This window comes from Dendropsophus ebraccatus, chromosome 4, assembly GCF_027789765.1.
Source record: "Dendropsophus ebraccatus isolate aDenEbr1 chromosome 4, aDenEbr1.pat, whole genome shotgun sequence".
Classification (NCBI taxonomy): Eukaryota; Metazoa; Chordata; class Amphibia; order Anura; family Hylidae; genus Dendropsophus; species Dendropsophus ebraccatus.
In genome coordinates, this window is record NC_091457.1 from 161,309,381 (window position 1) to 161,324,469 (window position 15,089).

The 15,089-nt window shown below is 44.3% G+C and overlaps 1 protein-coding gene across 1 annotated transcript in view; it reads left to right on the top strand.

The window, feature by feature from the left end:
• Positions 1 to 15,089, top strand: part of DNM3 (dynamin 3) — a 143,844-nt gene continuing 128,755 nt past the window's right edge. Inside the window, exons 1-7 of the mRNA XM_069967985.1 lie at positions 1 to 28; positions 3,877 to 4,030; positions 6,315 to 6,450; positions 9,586 to 9,653; positions 12,175 to 12,313; positions 14,267 to 14,353; positions 14,588 to 14,658. Coding sequence (XP_069824086.1) covers positions 1 to 28; positions 3,877 to 4,030; positions 6,315 to 6,450; positions 9,586 to 9,653; positions 12,175 to 12,313; positions 14,267 to 14,353; positions 14,588 to 14,658 — 683 coding nt within the window. The remainder of the gene's footprint in view (positions 29 to 3,876; positions 4,031 to 6,314; positions 6,451 to 9,585; positions 9,654 to 12,174; positions 12,314 to 14,266; positions 14,354 to 14,587; positions 14,659 to 15,089) is intronic.

Below are 15,089 nucleotides of genomic sequence, written 5' to 3' on the forward strand. Positions count from 1 at the left end.
ATGAATCATAGCCAACAAGATATTGATGGTAAGAGGACATACACGCCGCTCTGCTAGCAGACAGATTTTTTCTATTTCATCTGGCGTACAGACACATGGCGGACCACCTCGATACACCACATCTTCCGGATGTTTCCACGCAGGTATACTATCCTGTAGTTTTGTGAAATTTAATATGGTAAATGTATATGAAGTGCAGAATCCAGTGAGCTAGTCATTGCTTGGCTCTTCATAGCCTGAGATCAGCCAGTACTCCTCATATATAATGCTATGCAGAATTGGCTTCCCCTTAGTCTTCCATTAAGCCACATGCAGCAACCACCGAATGAAGTGATCTTACTGGTGAAATGTCAACATTGTCCATGGTTTCTCCATTGCCGTCACATGGAAGGGTTATATAAGGCTGGCATACAGCCCGCGTCTAGAGAGCTCCCCCAGCCCTTCAGCTGTTGCAAAACTACAATTCCCATCATGCCTGGAGAACCAAGCTTTAGTTTTGGCTGTCCAGGCATCATGGTAATTGTAATTTTGGAGGGCCGAAGGTTCCTCATCCCTAGAGAGTACAGGTAGCACTCATCTCTATAATATCACGCTTAGGGCCCTATTCCACTGGACGATTATTGTTCAGATTATCGTTAAATCGTTCGAATCTAAGCGATATTAGTTCGGTTGAAATGGTTGATCGCTTTATAAGACCTGGACCTATTTTTATAGTTGCTCATTCGCAAATCGTTCACATTGAATAAGACGTCGTTTGGTCGTTCGCAATAGATACAAATGCAATAGGGAAGAAAAACGATCGCAATTACGATCATAAGTAACGATTATCGTTCCATGGAAATGAGTGAACATTTTCAGGTCTTTCGCAATAGCGGTCGTTTAAGATCGTTAATCGTTAACGATTATGCAAACGATAATCGTCCGGTGGAATAGGGCCCTTATAGCGTACCTGTTGTTTCAAAAGATTGTTATATAGCTGCATTGTTCTGTTAGATTAACCCTTCAAAGTGGTCACAGGGGATGTTGTTGGGCCATTAAGTCTCCCTTCCATGATGGCTGCTTACCAGCAGTACACACATATGGACTTCCCCTCTTAGTGTCCTAGCCAATCACAGCGCAGTATATTCCTCTCTGCTCTTGATAGACCGCCCAGGCAGAACAGGCTGCTCTACTGTTCTTCGCTGATGATTTACACAGTACAGTACTATAGATAGGGTGGAGAGAGAAGGGGTTATTGATGCACAGGGTTTGCAAGGTGCTATGTGAGCTGAAAGGGAAAGAAACGGCTGCAGCATCACAGCAATGAAGGGGTTACACAAAGCTGCTGCTGTTGCTGCCGAGATGAAGAGAGAAGGAAGCCAATAGCTTAAACAGTTGTATACGGAAAACAGATTGGTTCACTTCTCAGAACTACAGTGTAGATACAATCTCAGTAGCAAAGAGGTGTCACAGCGTCTACGAATCAGTCATTTCCTGCGGGAACAAACGTAAAAGTTTAGACCCTGCAGGAAACTACTGTTTCAATATTTCTGTACGAATAGGAAAGGACTGAAAACTCTTTACAATGAGATGGACGGATGGACAGTTTAAAGAAAAACAAAGCCTTTTGAAACATGGGATCAGCGCTCGTTTATTGGGCCTATTCCACGGCCTGATTATTGTTTAACAAGGTCTGCATGGACATCGTTACTGATGTCCTTGCAGCCCTTGCTTAAAATTTATACATTACCCATCCAGGTTGCAGGGCTCCTCTTGCGGTCTTCTTCTCCGCGGGTCCCACGCGCTCCAGCTTCTGAGCGGCCTCTCTCAGCTGACAGGCCGCTCAGCCAATTACTGTCCGCAACTGTCCTGGCCAGTGATTGGCTGAGCGGCCTGTCCGCTGCAGCACATGGGATCCAGGGAGAAGAAGACCGCAAGAGGAGCCCTGCAGCCTTGATAGGTAATGTAAATCCTCAGTTTCCGGCTGCACACCGCTATTACACGTATCGATGCGCAGTCGGCGCCCGACAATTATAGGTTCAAACCTATATCAACCATCAGCCGATGATCGTTGTCATCGGCGGATCGTTGTATTTATTCCACGGAGTGATGATCGGCCGAATCAGGCCGATTATTGCTGCGTGGAATAGGCCCCTAACACACATATTTTGGACCTGTCCCTGTCATAGGGGACTACTGGAGAGACATATGGGCTATTATTGTGAATATATCTAAGTCTCCCCAACGAGGGTTATTGTTGATATGAATTAATAAGATACTCACCCATCGAGGGTTAATTTGCATAATATTGGCTGAAGTAATGAAAGAAGTAATGGCAGTGATACAACAAAAGGGGGGAAAATCATCGCAACAGAGAGAGATCAGATAACCCAATTTAATAAAAAATGGCAGAACTGGGGAGTGTTGAGTAAAGAGTATCTTTTTGATTAAGTAGTAAAAGAAAAAAAAAAGAGAGGAAATATAAAGAGTGAAAATACCTGTAGAACAGAAAGAAAACATATGACTAGAATTAAAAATTTTCTTTTGTTTCTACCCCACTACCGCCCTGGAATAGGGTTAATTGTATGTTATTCGTGTTGCTTGTTACCACGAGCAATTGGGAAATAAATATAAATACATAGGTCGGATCAAGGAAGGGAGGATGTAATATTTGAGTTGGGTTTATGAGTTCACCTATGAGCTTACTTATGTGTTTGTCAAATGTATTCTATATTGCTAATGGTTGTATTTTTTGAAAATTTTAATAAAGAACAATTTAAAAAAAAAAAAAAAAGAGAGAAGGAAGCCTTGATTTACCTTTTTAGAAGGCACTGTTAACTAGCAAATACAAACCCATTTACAACCTGGCACTGTTTTCCAGCAGATACAGCCTCAGATACAACCTGGCACTGTTTTCCAGCAGATACAGCCTCAGATACAACCTGGCACTGTTTACCAGTATGCTTCCTATTGCCATTTTTAAAGAAATGAACTACATTATAGTAAGGTTTAGTGTCGGCGGCATACCTGTGCTAAGTTTTTCATAGTTCCCCTTTAAAAACAGGAGATTTATCAGCAGGTGAGATGAGTCTAACCTACTGATAGCTCACTATTGCGCACTGGGCACCGAGGAGGAAGGTATGTGTCTTACCTTTATCCTATGCGTGGTTCCCATGCAGTTGCTAGTGAAATTATGTCTCCAGTAAGGCAGTTTGGAGAACTGAAGGCGGAGCTATAGCCCCCAGAGAACTGATCCGGCCTGCCTCCCGCAGCCCACTTCCCTCATAATCATAAGAAGAGTAAGAGACATACCTTCATCCTCAGCGCCCTGTGCACAATAAAGAGCTATCAGTAGGTTAGATTAGTCTAAACTGTAGTATAATAGAGATGAGTGAGCTGGGATTCGTACTCAGGCTGTCTCCACCTTACCCACAGACGGGGAAGACAACGGGATTCAAAAGCCGTTGATTCGGGTTCATACGAACCTGAACGCCGGCCAGCTCGCTCATCTTTAATAATAGACAAAGATTTAAACTTCACATAAATCAATTGCAAAGAAAACTAGATGAGACAGATTTTAAGTTTTACTGAGGGATCAGTTTACAGTTGTTGCCCGTAGAGGAAGGGGGAAGCAGAAGAGAAACAGATAAGCTGCTAAAAGTTCTAGTAAATGTTACATATCATTCCAGTGGTGGATTTGCAGCTTACATTGATCATTACTGCTCTATAATGTTCTGCTTGCTACTGTTGCTTCTGGGGGTGTGCTATAGAGATATAGTGGCACAGGATGCCCTCTGCTTTGTGCAGTGTATAGACACATCATGTACGTCACATATCCCAGTATTGGATGTATGTGATCTCCTTATTTTATTACACAACATTCTATGTATAATGCAGTTCTTCTATCATCTTGTCCTATGAAGGAACCGTCCACCAACCACATACAGAATACAGCGCCGCAAAGCCAGACATCTTCCTTAGAACATGATGCCGAGGCTGAAAAAAATCTCATGGCTGAGGTGCCAATATGGAAGACCAAAGTGTTGTTAAAGTAAGTGGTTAAGCTATGTTTGCTTGATTGCGCGTGACTACAACCGGGTTAGTTGGTAGATCAGGGCACAGCATGGCGTTAACCAGCTATGCCCTGGGCTGAATATACCATTATTTACACCGGAGCGCAGAGTCTCTATGATTGACCCATCCTCCCTCCTATGCTATCCTGAATTAGTTGTGTGGCCAAAAATTACCTGGTTACACCTGCACTTACGTAGGCTTATAGCAACTTTGCTCTATCCGGATCAGTTCCTCTTGTTTCAGGATACTGTCCTGCACCTTTAGAGATGTTCAACGGCATGGGTTGGGAAGATCCCTGATTTGTCCTCTCTTGAGTGGTTTATCACTACATATTCGGAATAAGGGTAACTTTTAAAGCGTAACTGTCATCTCAGGGTCATTTTTCTGAAAACATTAAATATCTATAGTACAAGCGATTTTAAGAAACTCTGTAATAGGTTTGTACTAAAAAAAGTTTCCTTCTGTAGTGAAAAAGCAATCTCCCAGCCTCCCCCCTCACATCAGATGAAGCAGGATTTGTGTCTCCATTATGTGGCTATGGAGAGGGGAGGGGCTGTTAGGAGTGACTGAGCACGGAGCAGTCCAGCACAGCACAACACCCTGCAATCTTCTCTCAGTAAGTTCATAGATAAGCACTGACCTTTCTGACACCTGAATTTAGCGTTTTAGCTGCCCAGAGAGTCTACAAACAGCTGACCTTCTTGTCACCTCTTCCTGCTCCCTCATCTCCCTCAGCCCCTCCCCCCTTCATAGGCTTACAATGGAGAGAGCAGAGCCCGTCTTCACTGGCTTCTCTGTAATGAAGACGTGTTTGCCTGATAATGCACAGATAAGAAGTCAGGGGGGGAGGCTGGGAGATTGCTTCTTGAGTACAGAAGGAGGCTTTTTTTGGCTGATGAAACCTATTACAGAGTTTCTTAAAATCGCTTATACTACTGATTTCTGCAATAAAAAAAAAACATGACAGTTACGCTTTAAGAAACGAGTCTGTGTCTCCCATGTGTGTCCGTCCACTACTACACTCCAGACTAGACTACACTGGACTTGGTGGGGGACCTGGCAGAGCCAGGGCCCAGCTGAACTACAGCAGGGACCATCTTGTCTTGCGTCCTCTCTCTACCTAGACATAGGTAAGACTCCCTAAGTGTGGTTGTGTACTTCCTCTCCCCATGTGACAACTTCCCACAGGGTATTTTTATAACTACTGTGAGTGGTGGAGAAGAGAGTGCAAAGGAAAAAGGAGTACAGAGATAGTTGGAGAAAAGAAAGAGCTCTCATTGGTGCACAGATAACATAGAAACAATAACCCCTTGCTCACTACAGCTTTGCAATATATAGGTACATAGATATTTAGTAGCAACATCTAGTGGCAAAACTTAGGCATAACTTCATTACCACTTTACTTGAAGTACAGGTTTTTGCGAGGGTTGTACAGACCAGCAACACCCGTGGCAAAACGCCACAGATGCACTTCCTTGGGGTCTCCATAGCTATCAGCCCACAGCCATTGACAATCTATGGAATGTGTGAATGGAGCCTTAGGCCTTATTCACACGTTCCGTAATTGAGTCTGTAATTATGTATCTAAGTTAGTGTCCATTGATTTCTACTGGACTATTCACACATGCCTCAATTCACGAGTGTGCAATACGATCAGCAAAAAACAAAAGGACGTACTAGTACAGACCCAGATTTTTATACCGATTCGCCAATTGGAGTCTATGGGATCGGCAATTTTGTGAAAGTCTATGGGATGTCCCCCAAGAATTGTTTTAGGCTGAAAGCGATCATGTGTCCTTTTTAGTGGTTGGGCATCTTTTTTGAACCAGTTTAACTTTGTGAACAAACACTGCATTTTTTTGGGATCCGTGTGAATGAGGCCTAATGCCCCATCATTGTTATTGGCCACATATCGCCCAGTGTGTGTAAAGCTGGGTTTAGCTTTTTTTTTCATAAGTTTTTGCAAAAAAACTGATGCATTTGTTTGTGTATCTGTTTTTTCATTGACTTCCATAATAAAAAATAAAAAAAAGGATCAAAATGCATGTTTCTTTTTTCAGCGTACACAAAAATATGGTCAACTTTGTTTTTGTGTACGTTTAAAAAAACGCATGCATTTTGATCCTGCATATGCGCAGTAATGCTAGCCAGGGGGCATGGCATGGGGGAAGAAGTAGTCACCCCATTCATACATTTATACATTTTTTTTAAATGTTTTTCTTGAACTGTTGATGCCATTTTTTCTTCTATATATCTTGAAGGTTGGTACAAAAGTTTGCGCTAGATTTTGAGAAGAGAATCGGAGGATCGGGGCATCAGGTAGACACCTTAGAGCTATCAAGCGGAGCGAAAATCAATCGGATCTTTCATGAGCGTTTTCCGTTCGAGTTGCTGAAGGTAAAAATCCTTCACTTAAAGGGGAACTCCAGTGATTCCATAAAAAAATGAAAATGCACACGAAGCATAAAGGTTCACTCACCGATCCCACCCACTGATTGTTTGACACCTTTCCCGCTTGTCTGCACTGCTCCTAGCCTCACATTCAAACTTTTACAAATGATCCGAGTTTTACATCATGGCACCTGGCTGAGAAACTACATCTCCCAGCATTCATTGCACCTCAGAACCAACTGCTGGCTACCTGCCCCAGTCTTGTAGTTATCTGCCCACCACAGGCTCCATCTGCTTCTACTTTGCACAGTAAACACTGGGGGAGATTTAGCAAACATGGTGTAAAGTAGAACTGGCTCAGTTGCCCCTAGCAACCAATCAGATTCCACTTTCCATTCCTAACAGACTCTTTGGAAAATGAAAGGTGGAATCTGATTGGTTGCTAGGGGCAACTGAGACAGTTTCACTTCACACCTTGTTTGATAAATCTCCCCCACTGTGTCTATCTATCTATTTATCTATAAATCCATAGATGAGAGAGAGAGAGATATGAAACAACAGTGTCTCCTTTCCCCCTATACTACTCAGGAGAGGCTGTTGTTTCCCTCACTCTGTGATGTCACTGGTGGGGGGAGTTACAGATGAAGTGTTACATTTTGACTGGCAACAGAAGAGACAGAGATTATGTGATCTCTGTCTCAGAAGGGATGGGGGAGGGCAGAGAAGTGAAGACAAAGTGGACCAGGAAGTAAGGATTTTCAGCAGCTTTAGGATGTGTTGCAGCCAAACTACAAATTCATGTAATAGAAATCTATTCCACACAAACTTAGATTATGGGTGAGGATTGAACAGGGTTAAAGGGGTTATCCAGCGCTACAAAAACATGGCCACTTTTTCCCCTCTCTTGTCTCCAGATTGGGTGGGGTTTCAAACTCAGTTCCATTGAAGTAAATGGAACTTAAAGTGACACTGTCTCCTCCTTTTTGTATTCTGACATCTCTACACAGGTGTAAAGGGTAAATTTAGCGGTTTTCATACCTTATTTTATATCATACGTCATGGTGCTTGTTCAAGTAAAAAGTCATCTTTTATCAACTGCAGACTGTGTTAAGTGGGCGGGGCCTCGCGGCAATAGCACCACTTAACCCCGCCCACCTTTGGTCCCTTTAGGCCAGCCTGTTCCAATGGCCGAGGAGGGGGCGGGGCTAAGTGGTGCTAAAGCTGTGAGGCCCCGCCCACTTGCAAAAAGGAGTTGACAGTGTCACTTTAATTGCAATACAAAACACAAGAGGTAGGGTGGGCACCACCTTACGTAAAAATAGTAATGAATGTGGGTGCAGCTGACTACCCCATGTATACAACAATGTAAATAGAGAGAGGGACAGGAGAAAAATGCGGCAAAAAAGTCAAGCGCACACCAGTAATAACTGCAGTAATAATAAACTTTATTGAAAACCGGCAAAAGTTAAAAACATCTAAAATCCCATTAAGGGAAAAGAAACCCTGCAGCAGCTGTAATAAAGGTGAATCACACTGCTACAATGTTACAGGCCAGGTGGAGCCACAGGGATGGGACTCAAACGGGGAATATAAAAATGACACAAAATAAGAAAGTACACATACAGTCCTAAATAATGGATGTATCATACCCACAAGCAATAACACGTCCTCCAGTAGCAGACAAAATGCTCCACGCGTATCGCTGCTACATTGCGGCTATGGCGACTCCTGACGAAGCCGCAATGTAGCAGTGATACGCGTGGAGCATTTTGTGTGTATACTTTTACATTTGGTGTATACTAAAATATTATATAATAACGATTCTATACCTACACTCTCACCTTTTTTCCGAAATTTCAATAAGGAATCTGATTGGCTTTAGGCCAAGCCGGGCAGCTCACCAGAAGAAGCATCTGTAGAGAGCTGTTATTGCCCCCTGTTGGTAGAGAGCAGGGTGCATCTTAAAGGGTTATTCCAGATAAAGAAAGAAAAATGCTTTCAAATCAACTGAAGTTGTACAGATTTGTAAATTACTTCAATTTAAAAATTTCCAGTCTTCCAGTACTTATCAGCTGCTGCATGTCCTACAGGAAGTGTTGTATTTTTTTCCAGTCTATCTACACCGTGCTCTCTGCTGCCACCTCTGTCCGTGTCAGGAACTGTCCAGAGCAGCAGCAAATCCCCATAGAAAACCTCTCCTGCTCTGGACAGTTCCTGACATGGACAGAGGTGGCAGCAGAGAGCACTGTGTCAGACAGGAAAGAATACACCACTTCCTGCAGGGCATACAGCAGCTGATAAGTTCTGGAAGTCCTGAGATTTTTAAACTGAAATAAATTACAAACCTATATAACTTTCTGACACCAGTTGATTTTAAAACATTCCATATTTTTTTCTCTGGAGTACCCCTTTAAGACTGGTAATGGATTTGATTTTATTATACGTTATTGTGTTATTAAGGGGCGGCCAGAATTGTGCTTTATTCTTATTTTAGGAGGCCCTCTTATATTTCCTATATGTACTTATATTTGTGGTGATTCAGAACATTGGTTATTTTAGTTGGTATATGATATACTATAGGCAGTGTGTTTGTAGGACGCCATTTTGTAATCTTTTGGAATACGTGATATACTGTATAATATTTTTTTATAAAGCTTTTTATCTGAAAATAAATGAATGACTTTTAGCATAAGCCTTGGTTTCTTGGTTTCTTTGGTATAAAAAAAATTCTATTTATAAGGCTTTGATGGTATTTTTTGTTTGGGTTAAGAGAGAAATGGGTAAAAAATAGACCCATATGATATAGTTATACCCATTGGAACGTGTGTTTCTAATATACGTTTCCATAAAATGACTTTGATTCCCAGTGATCGCCTTTATGCTGCAGATCGACCAAGCAGCAAATGTACAGCGCCCCCACAGGAAAAATGATGCATCACATGGTGACCATTAAAATCATTGGCCCTTCCATGTAATGTATAGGACTCAGGATATAGTCCAAATCAGTATATTCTTACAGTATGGGGGGAGGGAGATCACCCTTACAAACAAAGGGACACCATCTTGTTGCTGACCATACATAACATATTATAAAACCTTATCACTAATTATTCTTTTTTCATGTTTTTTGTTATAATGCAGACGGAATTTGAGGAGAAGGATCTACGGCGAGAGATCAGCTATGCCATCAAAAACATCCACGGCATCAGGTACGATGGCTCTTAATTGTGTGTATATATATATATATATATATATATATATATATATATATATATATATATATAATATATAGTAGCCTCCCCCCCATCACTCCACATACAGAAAGCTTCCTCAGGGCGCAGTTCCCTGAGTGACCAGCAGGGGGCAGCAGAAGCTTTGATAAATCACCATGCCTTTAGCCCAAATCTTTTTTTTTTTTCTTACTCGGGGAGTCTTATCCAGGAAGAGATGAGATCTGCACATGGACTGGATCTATCTGACAGTATATATTATATACAGCTAGATGAATACCTGACGCTGCAGTTTTCATTAAACTGGATGGTTGTTAAAGAGGCCGCTGAACCATTGTTTAATGTGCTGTTAGGGGATTCAGGGTTGACAGATGTGGACCCCGAATAGTGGAAATTCTTCTATCAGCCGAGAGCGGCTACAAAGGTCTCCCCTTGGCCGTTCTGTGCGTTACACGGCTATCCATCTGGCTTCAATGTGCACCATGTCATGATTCTTTCCTCCTGCGGGGGGCGCTGCAGGAAAATGTAACGTATGCTGTTAGGTTCCTTCATAGATGACAGACGATCCCTAAGGGTCTTATTACACGGAGTGAGTTTTAACGATTAACGACTAACGATAAACAATCGCAAATGAGCATATTTATCGTTAACCTGAAATCGTTCACCATATTACACAGAACGATGGTCGTTAGTTATGATCGTTACTACGGTGTAAATTGAAACTGGCTCAGTTGTCCGTAGCAACCAATCAGATTCCACCTTTTATTTTCCAAAGAGTCTGTGAGGAATGAAAGGTGGAATCTGATTGGTTGCTAGGGGCGACTGAGCCAGTCTCACTTTACACCATGTGTGATAAATCTCCCCCGATCGTCCATAGCGGACAACTCTAACCTAGACTATGTCGGGAATAGATGAATGGTGGAAAGCTCCTTAGGTTAAAGAGGATCTGTCAGCTTCTATTCAGGCTCCAAACTGCTGACACTGTTAGATAGATGTTACATAAAGGAGACACATGATACCTATCATATATCTGTCTGTGCTTCCAGGTCATAGAAAATGTCTATATTCTCCAGTGCAAAGAGTAGACGAGGCATTCCCGAGCTCCTGAAGTGCTGAGGGCTGTAACATCTCCTCACTCCCCCTCCCATCCCATCCCTGCTTGATTGTCAGTCAGCTGGAAGCTGAGCCCCAAGCAGAGTCAGGGATGGGAGGGGGAGCGAGAAGGTGTTACAGCCAATGGAGTTGCTATTGGTCGGCGACAGGGCCCGCTGACCAATAGCATTGATTAGTCGTGAAAGGGGGCCCAAGTTGACCTCTTGCACCAGGGCTCAGGAGACATTAGTTACGCCCCTGGTTACAGCCCTCAACACTTCGGGAGCTCGGGAATGCCTTTTTTACTCTTCGCGCTGGAGAATATAGACATTCTCTATGATCTGGAAGCACAGACAGATATATGATAGGTATCATGTGTCACCTTGACGTAACATCTATCTAACAATGTCAGCAGTTTGGAATAGGAATTGTAGATGACAGATTCTCTTTTAAAGCATACCTGTAAACAGACAAAGTTATTGATCATCGAGACTCTCACTTAGAAGATATAGCCGGAGGAAGACGGCGGCAGCGCTATGCAACCCCTGGCCGGCTGACTATATGCAAACAGAATACTTTACCTATCCACGCTCCAGGGCTGCGGCAGCGCAGACCGCAGGAGGAGCCCCGGAGCCTGGATAGGTAAAGTATTCTGTTTAAGCAAGGGCTGCAAGGACATCGATAATGATGCCCATGCAGCCCTTGTTAAACGTTTATCGGGCTGTGTAATAGGCGCTGATCTAGCAGATCGGGGGTGGTGTTATACAGCAGCTTCAGGCCCTATTAAACAGACAGACTTGTCATTGAAGCCAAAGCTAGGCACAGACTATAAACAGAGAAGGAGTTGGCTTCAAAAATCTGTCAGTGTAAGAGGGCCCTTACAGTAGATTAGGGACAGCATACGTTCAGGACAACTTACACAGACTGTAGATAGGGAGGAGATCAGATATAAGGTCGGGCTGTGTACAGGTATATATAGTCATAAGAGAAACAGATTGCTGAACTCAGGGAGACCAGCCAAACAACAACACTGCCGGCTGCTAGTGAAAGCGCTCAATGCAGTGAAGTCCTAGGTGCATTGCTCCCTGGGAAACATGAATATGCAAAAGAAGAGCCCATGGAGCCTCATTGAAGAGTCTCAAAACACAGGACTAGCCAGATATCCCTCCGGGAAGGACCCAGCCAAGGGGCAGCTCTTGTTAGGAAACCACCAAAACCACCATATTAAGTGGCCCTATAAGTCAGTGTAATGACAAGGGATAAACCAAGGCCAGGTAACATCCACAGACAGCTGTTTCGGGGTGTTGCCCCTCATCAGTGTGGAGCAGGATTCTGGCTAGGTGGGAGTAATGCCTTATGCCTTATGGGTATATGACCAGCTGTATTCTATGTTTATTACTCTTTACAGAACCGGGCTCTTTACTCCTGATATGGCATTTCAGGCAATAGTGAAAAAACAGATTGTGAAGCTTAGAGGGCCGGCACTGAAGTGCGTCACTCTGGTTATGGAGGAGCTGCTGAACTCTGTTACAAAATGCATGTGTAAGGTAGCGTATGACAGCACAAGGGTTACTCCATCATATAAGAGCATTATTGGAATTATCTTTATGGCAGTCTGCCTTAGGTTCTGTTCACACCACCAACATGGGTTCCATTATAACGGAAGCCATAATGGCAGCGCCACAACCCATCAGTAGCAGCCAACGGCCTCTGCTATCGTCTAATGGTGTCATCAGGTTCTATGATGGTGTCCGCCATCTTGTAATTATTTTTGCCACTGACGGAGGCAGCAAATAAACTCACAGAGGATAGTGTGAACAGAGCTTCAGAGCTGAAGTTCCCAACTTGGTCGACATTCACTTTAAAAAAAAAATCAGATAAGGTTTATTGAAGATTTTCATTTTACAAACAATACAACATTGCAACCCCCCAACCCCCTTCCACCCACCACACTACCTATCCCTCCCCAATCCCCTTCCACCCACCACCCTACCTATCCCTCCCCAACCCCCTTCCACCCACCACACTACCTATCCCTCCCCAACCCCCTTCCACCCACCACACTACCTATCCCTCCCCAATCCCACCCACCACACTACCTATCCCTCCCCAACCCCCTTCCACCCACCACACTACCTATCCCTCCCCAACCCCCTTCCACCCACCACACTACCTATCCCTCCCCAACCCCCTTCCACCCACCACACTACCTATCCCTCCCCAACCCCCTTCCACCCACCACACTACCTATCCCTCCCCAACCCCCTTCCACCCACCACACTACCTATCCCTCCCCAATTCCCTTCCACCCACCACACTACCTATCCCTCCCCAACCCCCTTCCACCCACCACACTACCTATCCCTCCCCAATCCCACCCACCACACTACCTATCCCTCCCCAATCCCCTTCCACCCACCACCCTACCTATCCCTCCCCAATCCCACCCACCACACTACCTATCCCTCCCCAATTCCCTTCCACCCACCACACTACCTATCCCTCCCCAACCCCCTTCCACCCACCACACTACCTATCCCTCCCCAACCCCCTTCCACCCACCACACTACCTATCCCTCCCCAACCCCCTTTCCACCCACCACCCTACCTATCCCTCCCCAACCCCCTTCCACCCACCACACTACCTATCCCTCCCCAATCCCCTTCCACCCACCACCCTACCTATCCCCCCTCTAACCCTTTTCCACCCACCACACTACCTATCCCTCCCCAATCCCCTTCCACCCACCACCCTACCTATCCCCCCTCTAACCCTTTTCCACCCACCACACTACCTATCCCTCCCCAATCCCCTTCCACCCACCACCCTACCTATCCCTCCCAAATCCCCTTCCACCCACCACCCTACCTATCCCCCCTCTAACCCTTTTCCACACATTTCCTTACCTATCCCTCCCTATACCCCCAATCCCTTTCCACCCACCACCCCACATCAAGACTGCCTCCATTGGTGTATGTATTTATCCATCGTCGGTCACTTTCTAACCTAATAGATAATGATAAGCCGCACAGATTGTCTCTACTGTGTTTGGGGAAATGTATTTTACAGCTGCAGAGAGGAAACCAGGAAGTGATCAGATCCATGGGGGAGAAGAACAGTACAGGGATGTAGGTTATTTTACCTATAAAAAAGACTTGTCCTTGTCCTTCTTCACTTATGTTTATGTGGAGTCAGATCGCTCAACATCTAAATACCAGTGGCTGACGGGAGTGCTGGAAAACACGGATACAGACATAGGCCATAGGCTGTATCCCTGTTCCCGGACTCCCTAGGACTGCATCCAACTTCTTCAGCCACCGGTAATCAAATGCCGAGCGGTCCGATTCATGCATTGCTCGAATTGCGCTCATCTTTATCTATTCAAGGAGCCCATACACTCTTTTTCCAAAGGTCCCCTCCATTTTTGATGTTGAAGAAAAAAAAAATTATAGTGACTGGAAGATTTGATAATAACTTAATATATTACGTTTCACTTTAGTTATCCGACTATCCAAAGCTCAGAGACGAAACAGAAAGGATAGTAACGTTCTACATCCATCAACGGGAAGAGAAAACCAAAGAGCAGGTGTGTGTAGAGAAGCCAAATACACCACTATTGTCCTCTTATGTAAGTAGTGCGGTGCCCCCTAGTGGTCATATAATAGTTACACCACTATTGTCCTCTTATGTAAGTAATGCAGTGCCCCCCAGTGGTCATATAATAGTTACACCATTATTGTCCTCTTATGTGAGGAGCCTGGGTGTGACTGCAACCTCCATGTATACAAAAAGTTTTTAACATTTTTTTTTTCCTCCACAGGTGTTACTTCTGATCGATATACAGCTCTCATACATCAACACCAACCATGAAGACTTCATTGATTTTGCATAGTAAGTTTTTTCCCTCTTCTCTGACATTGACCGGGTACTGGGTGGCAGAACTGGACTTCCCTTATAGCAGTTACCCTTCCTGGGTCCTAAATGTGTCTTCCAGCACTCAGATACCCCCAGGACTTACAGTAGGCAACATGGTATGACAGATGCAAGAAAAACATATAAAGGACATATCATTAACTCACCAATAGATAATTGGAGATGATGATGATGATGACGAGGATGATGAGGATGGCTCTCAGGAATGAGGCAGAACAATTACAAGGATCGGCCCTAACTAAAGACCCTATTCCACAGGACGACTATGAGGAGCAAGCGAGTGCTGTTGGCGCTTGTTTGCTCCTCGTTTCCTGCTCGCTGCCGCCGCTATTACACGCAGCAGCAGTGAGCGGGTGAGTTGGAGGGGGCCGCCGGGAGCTGCAGGGGGC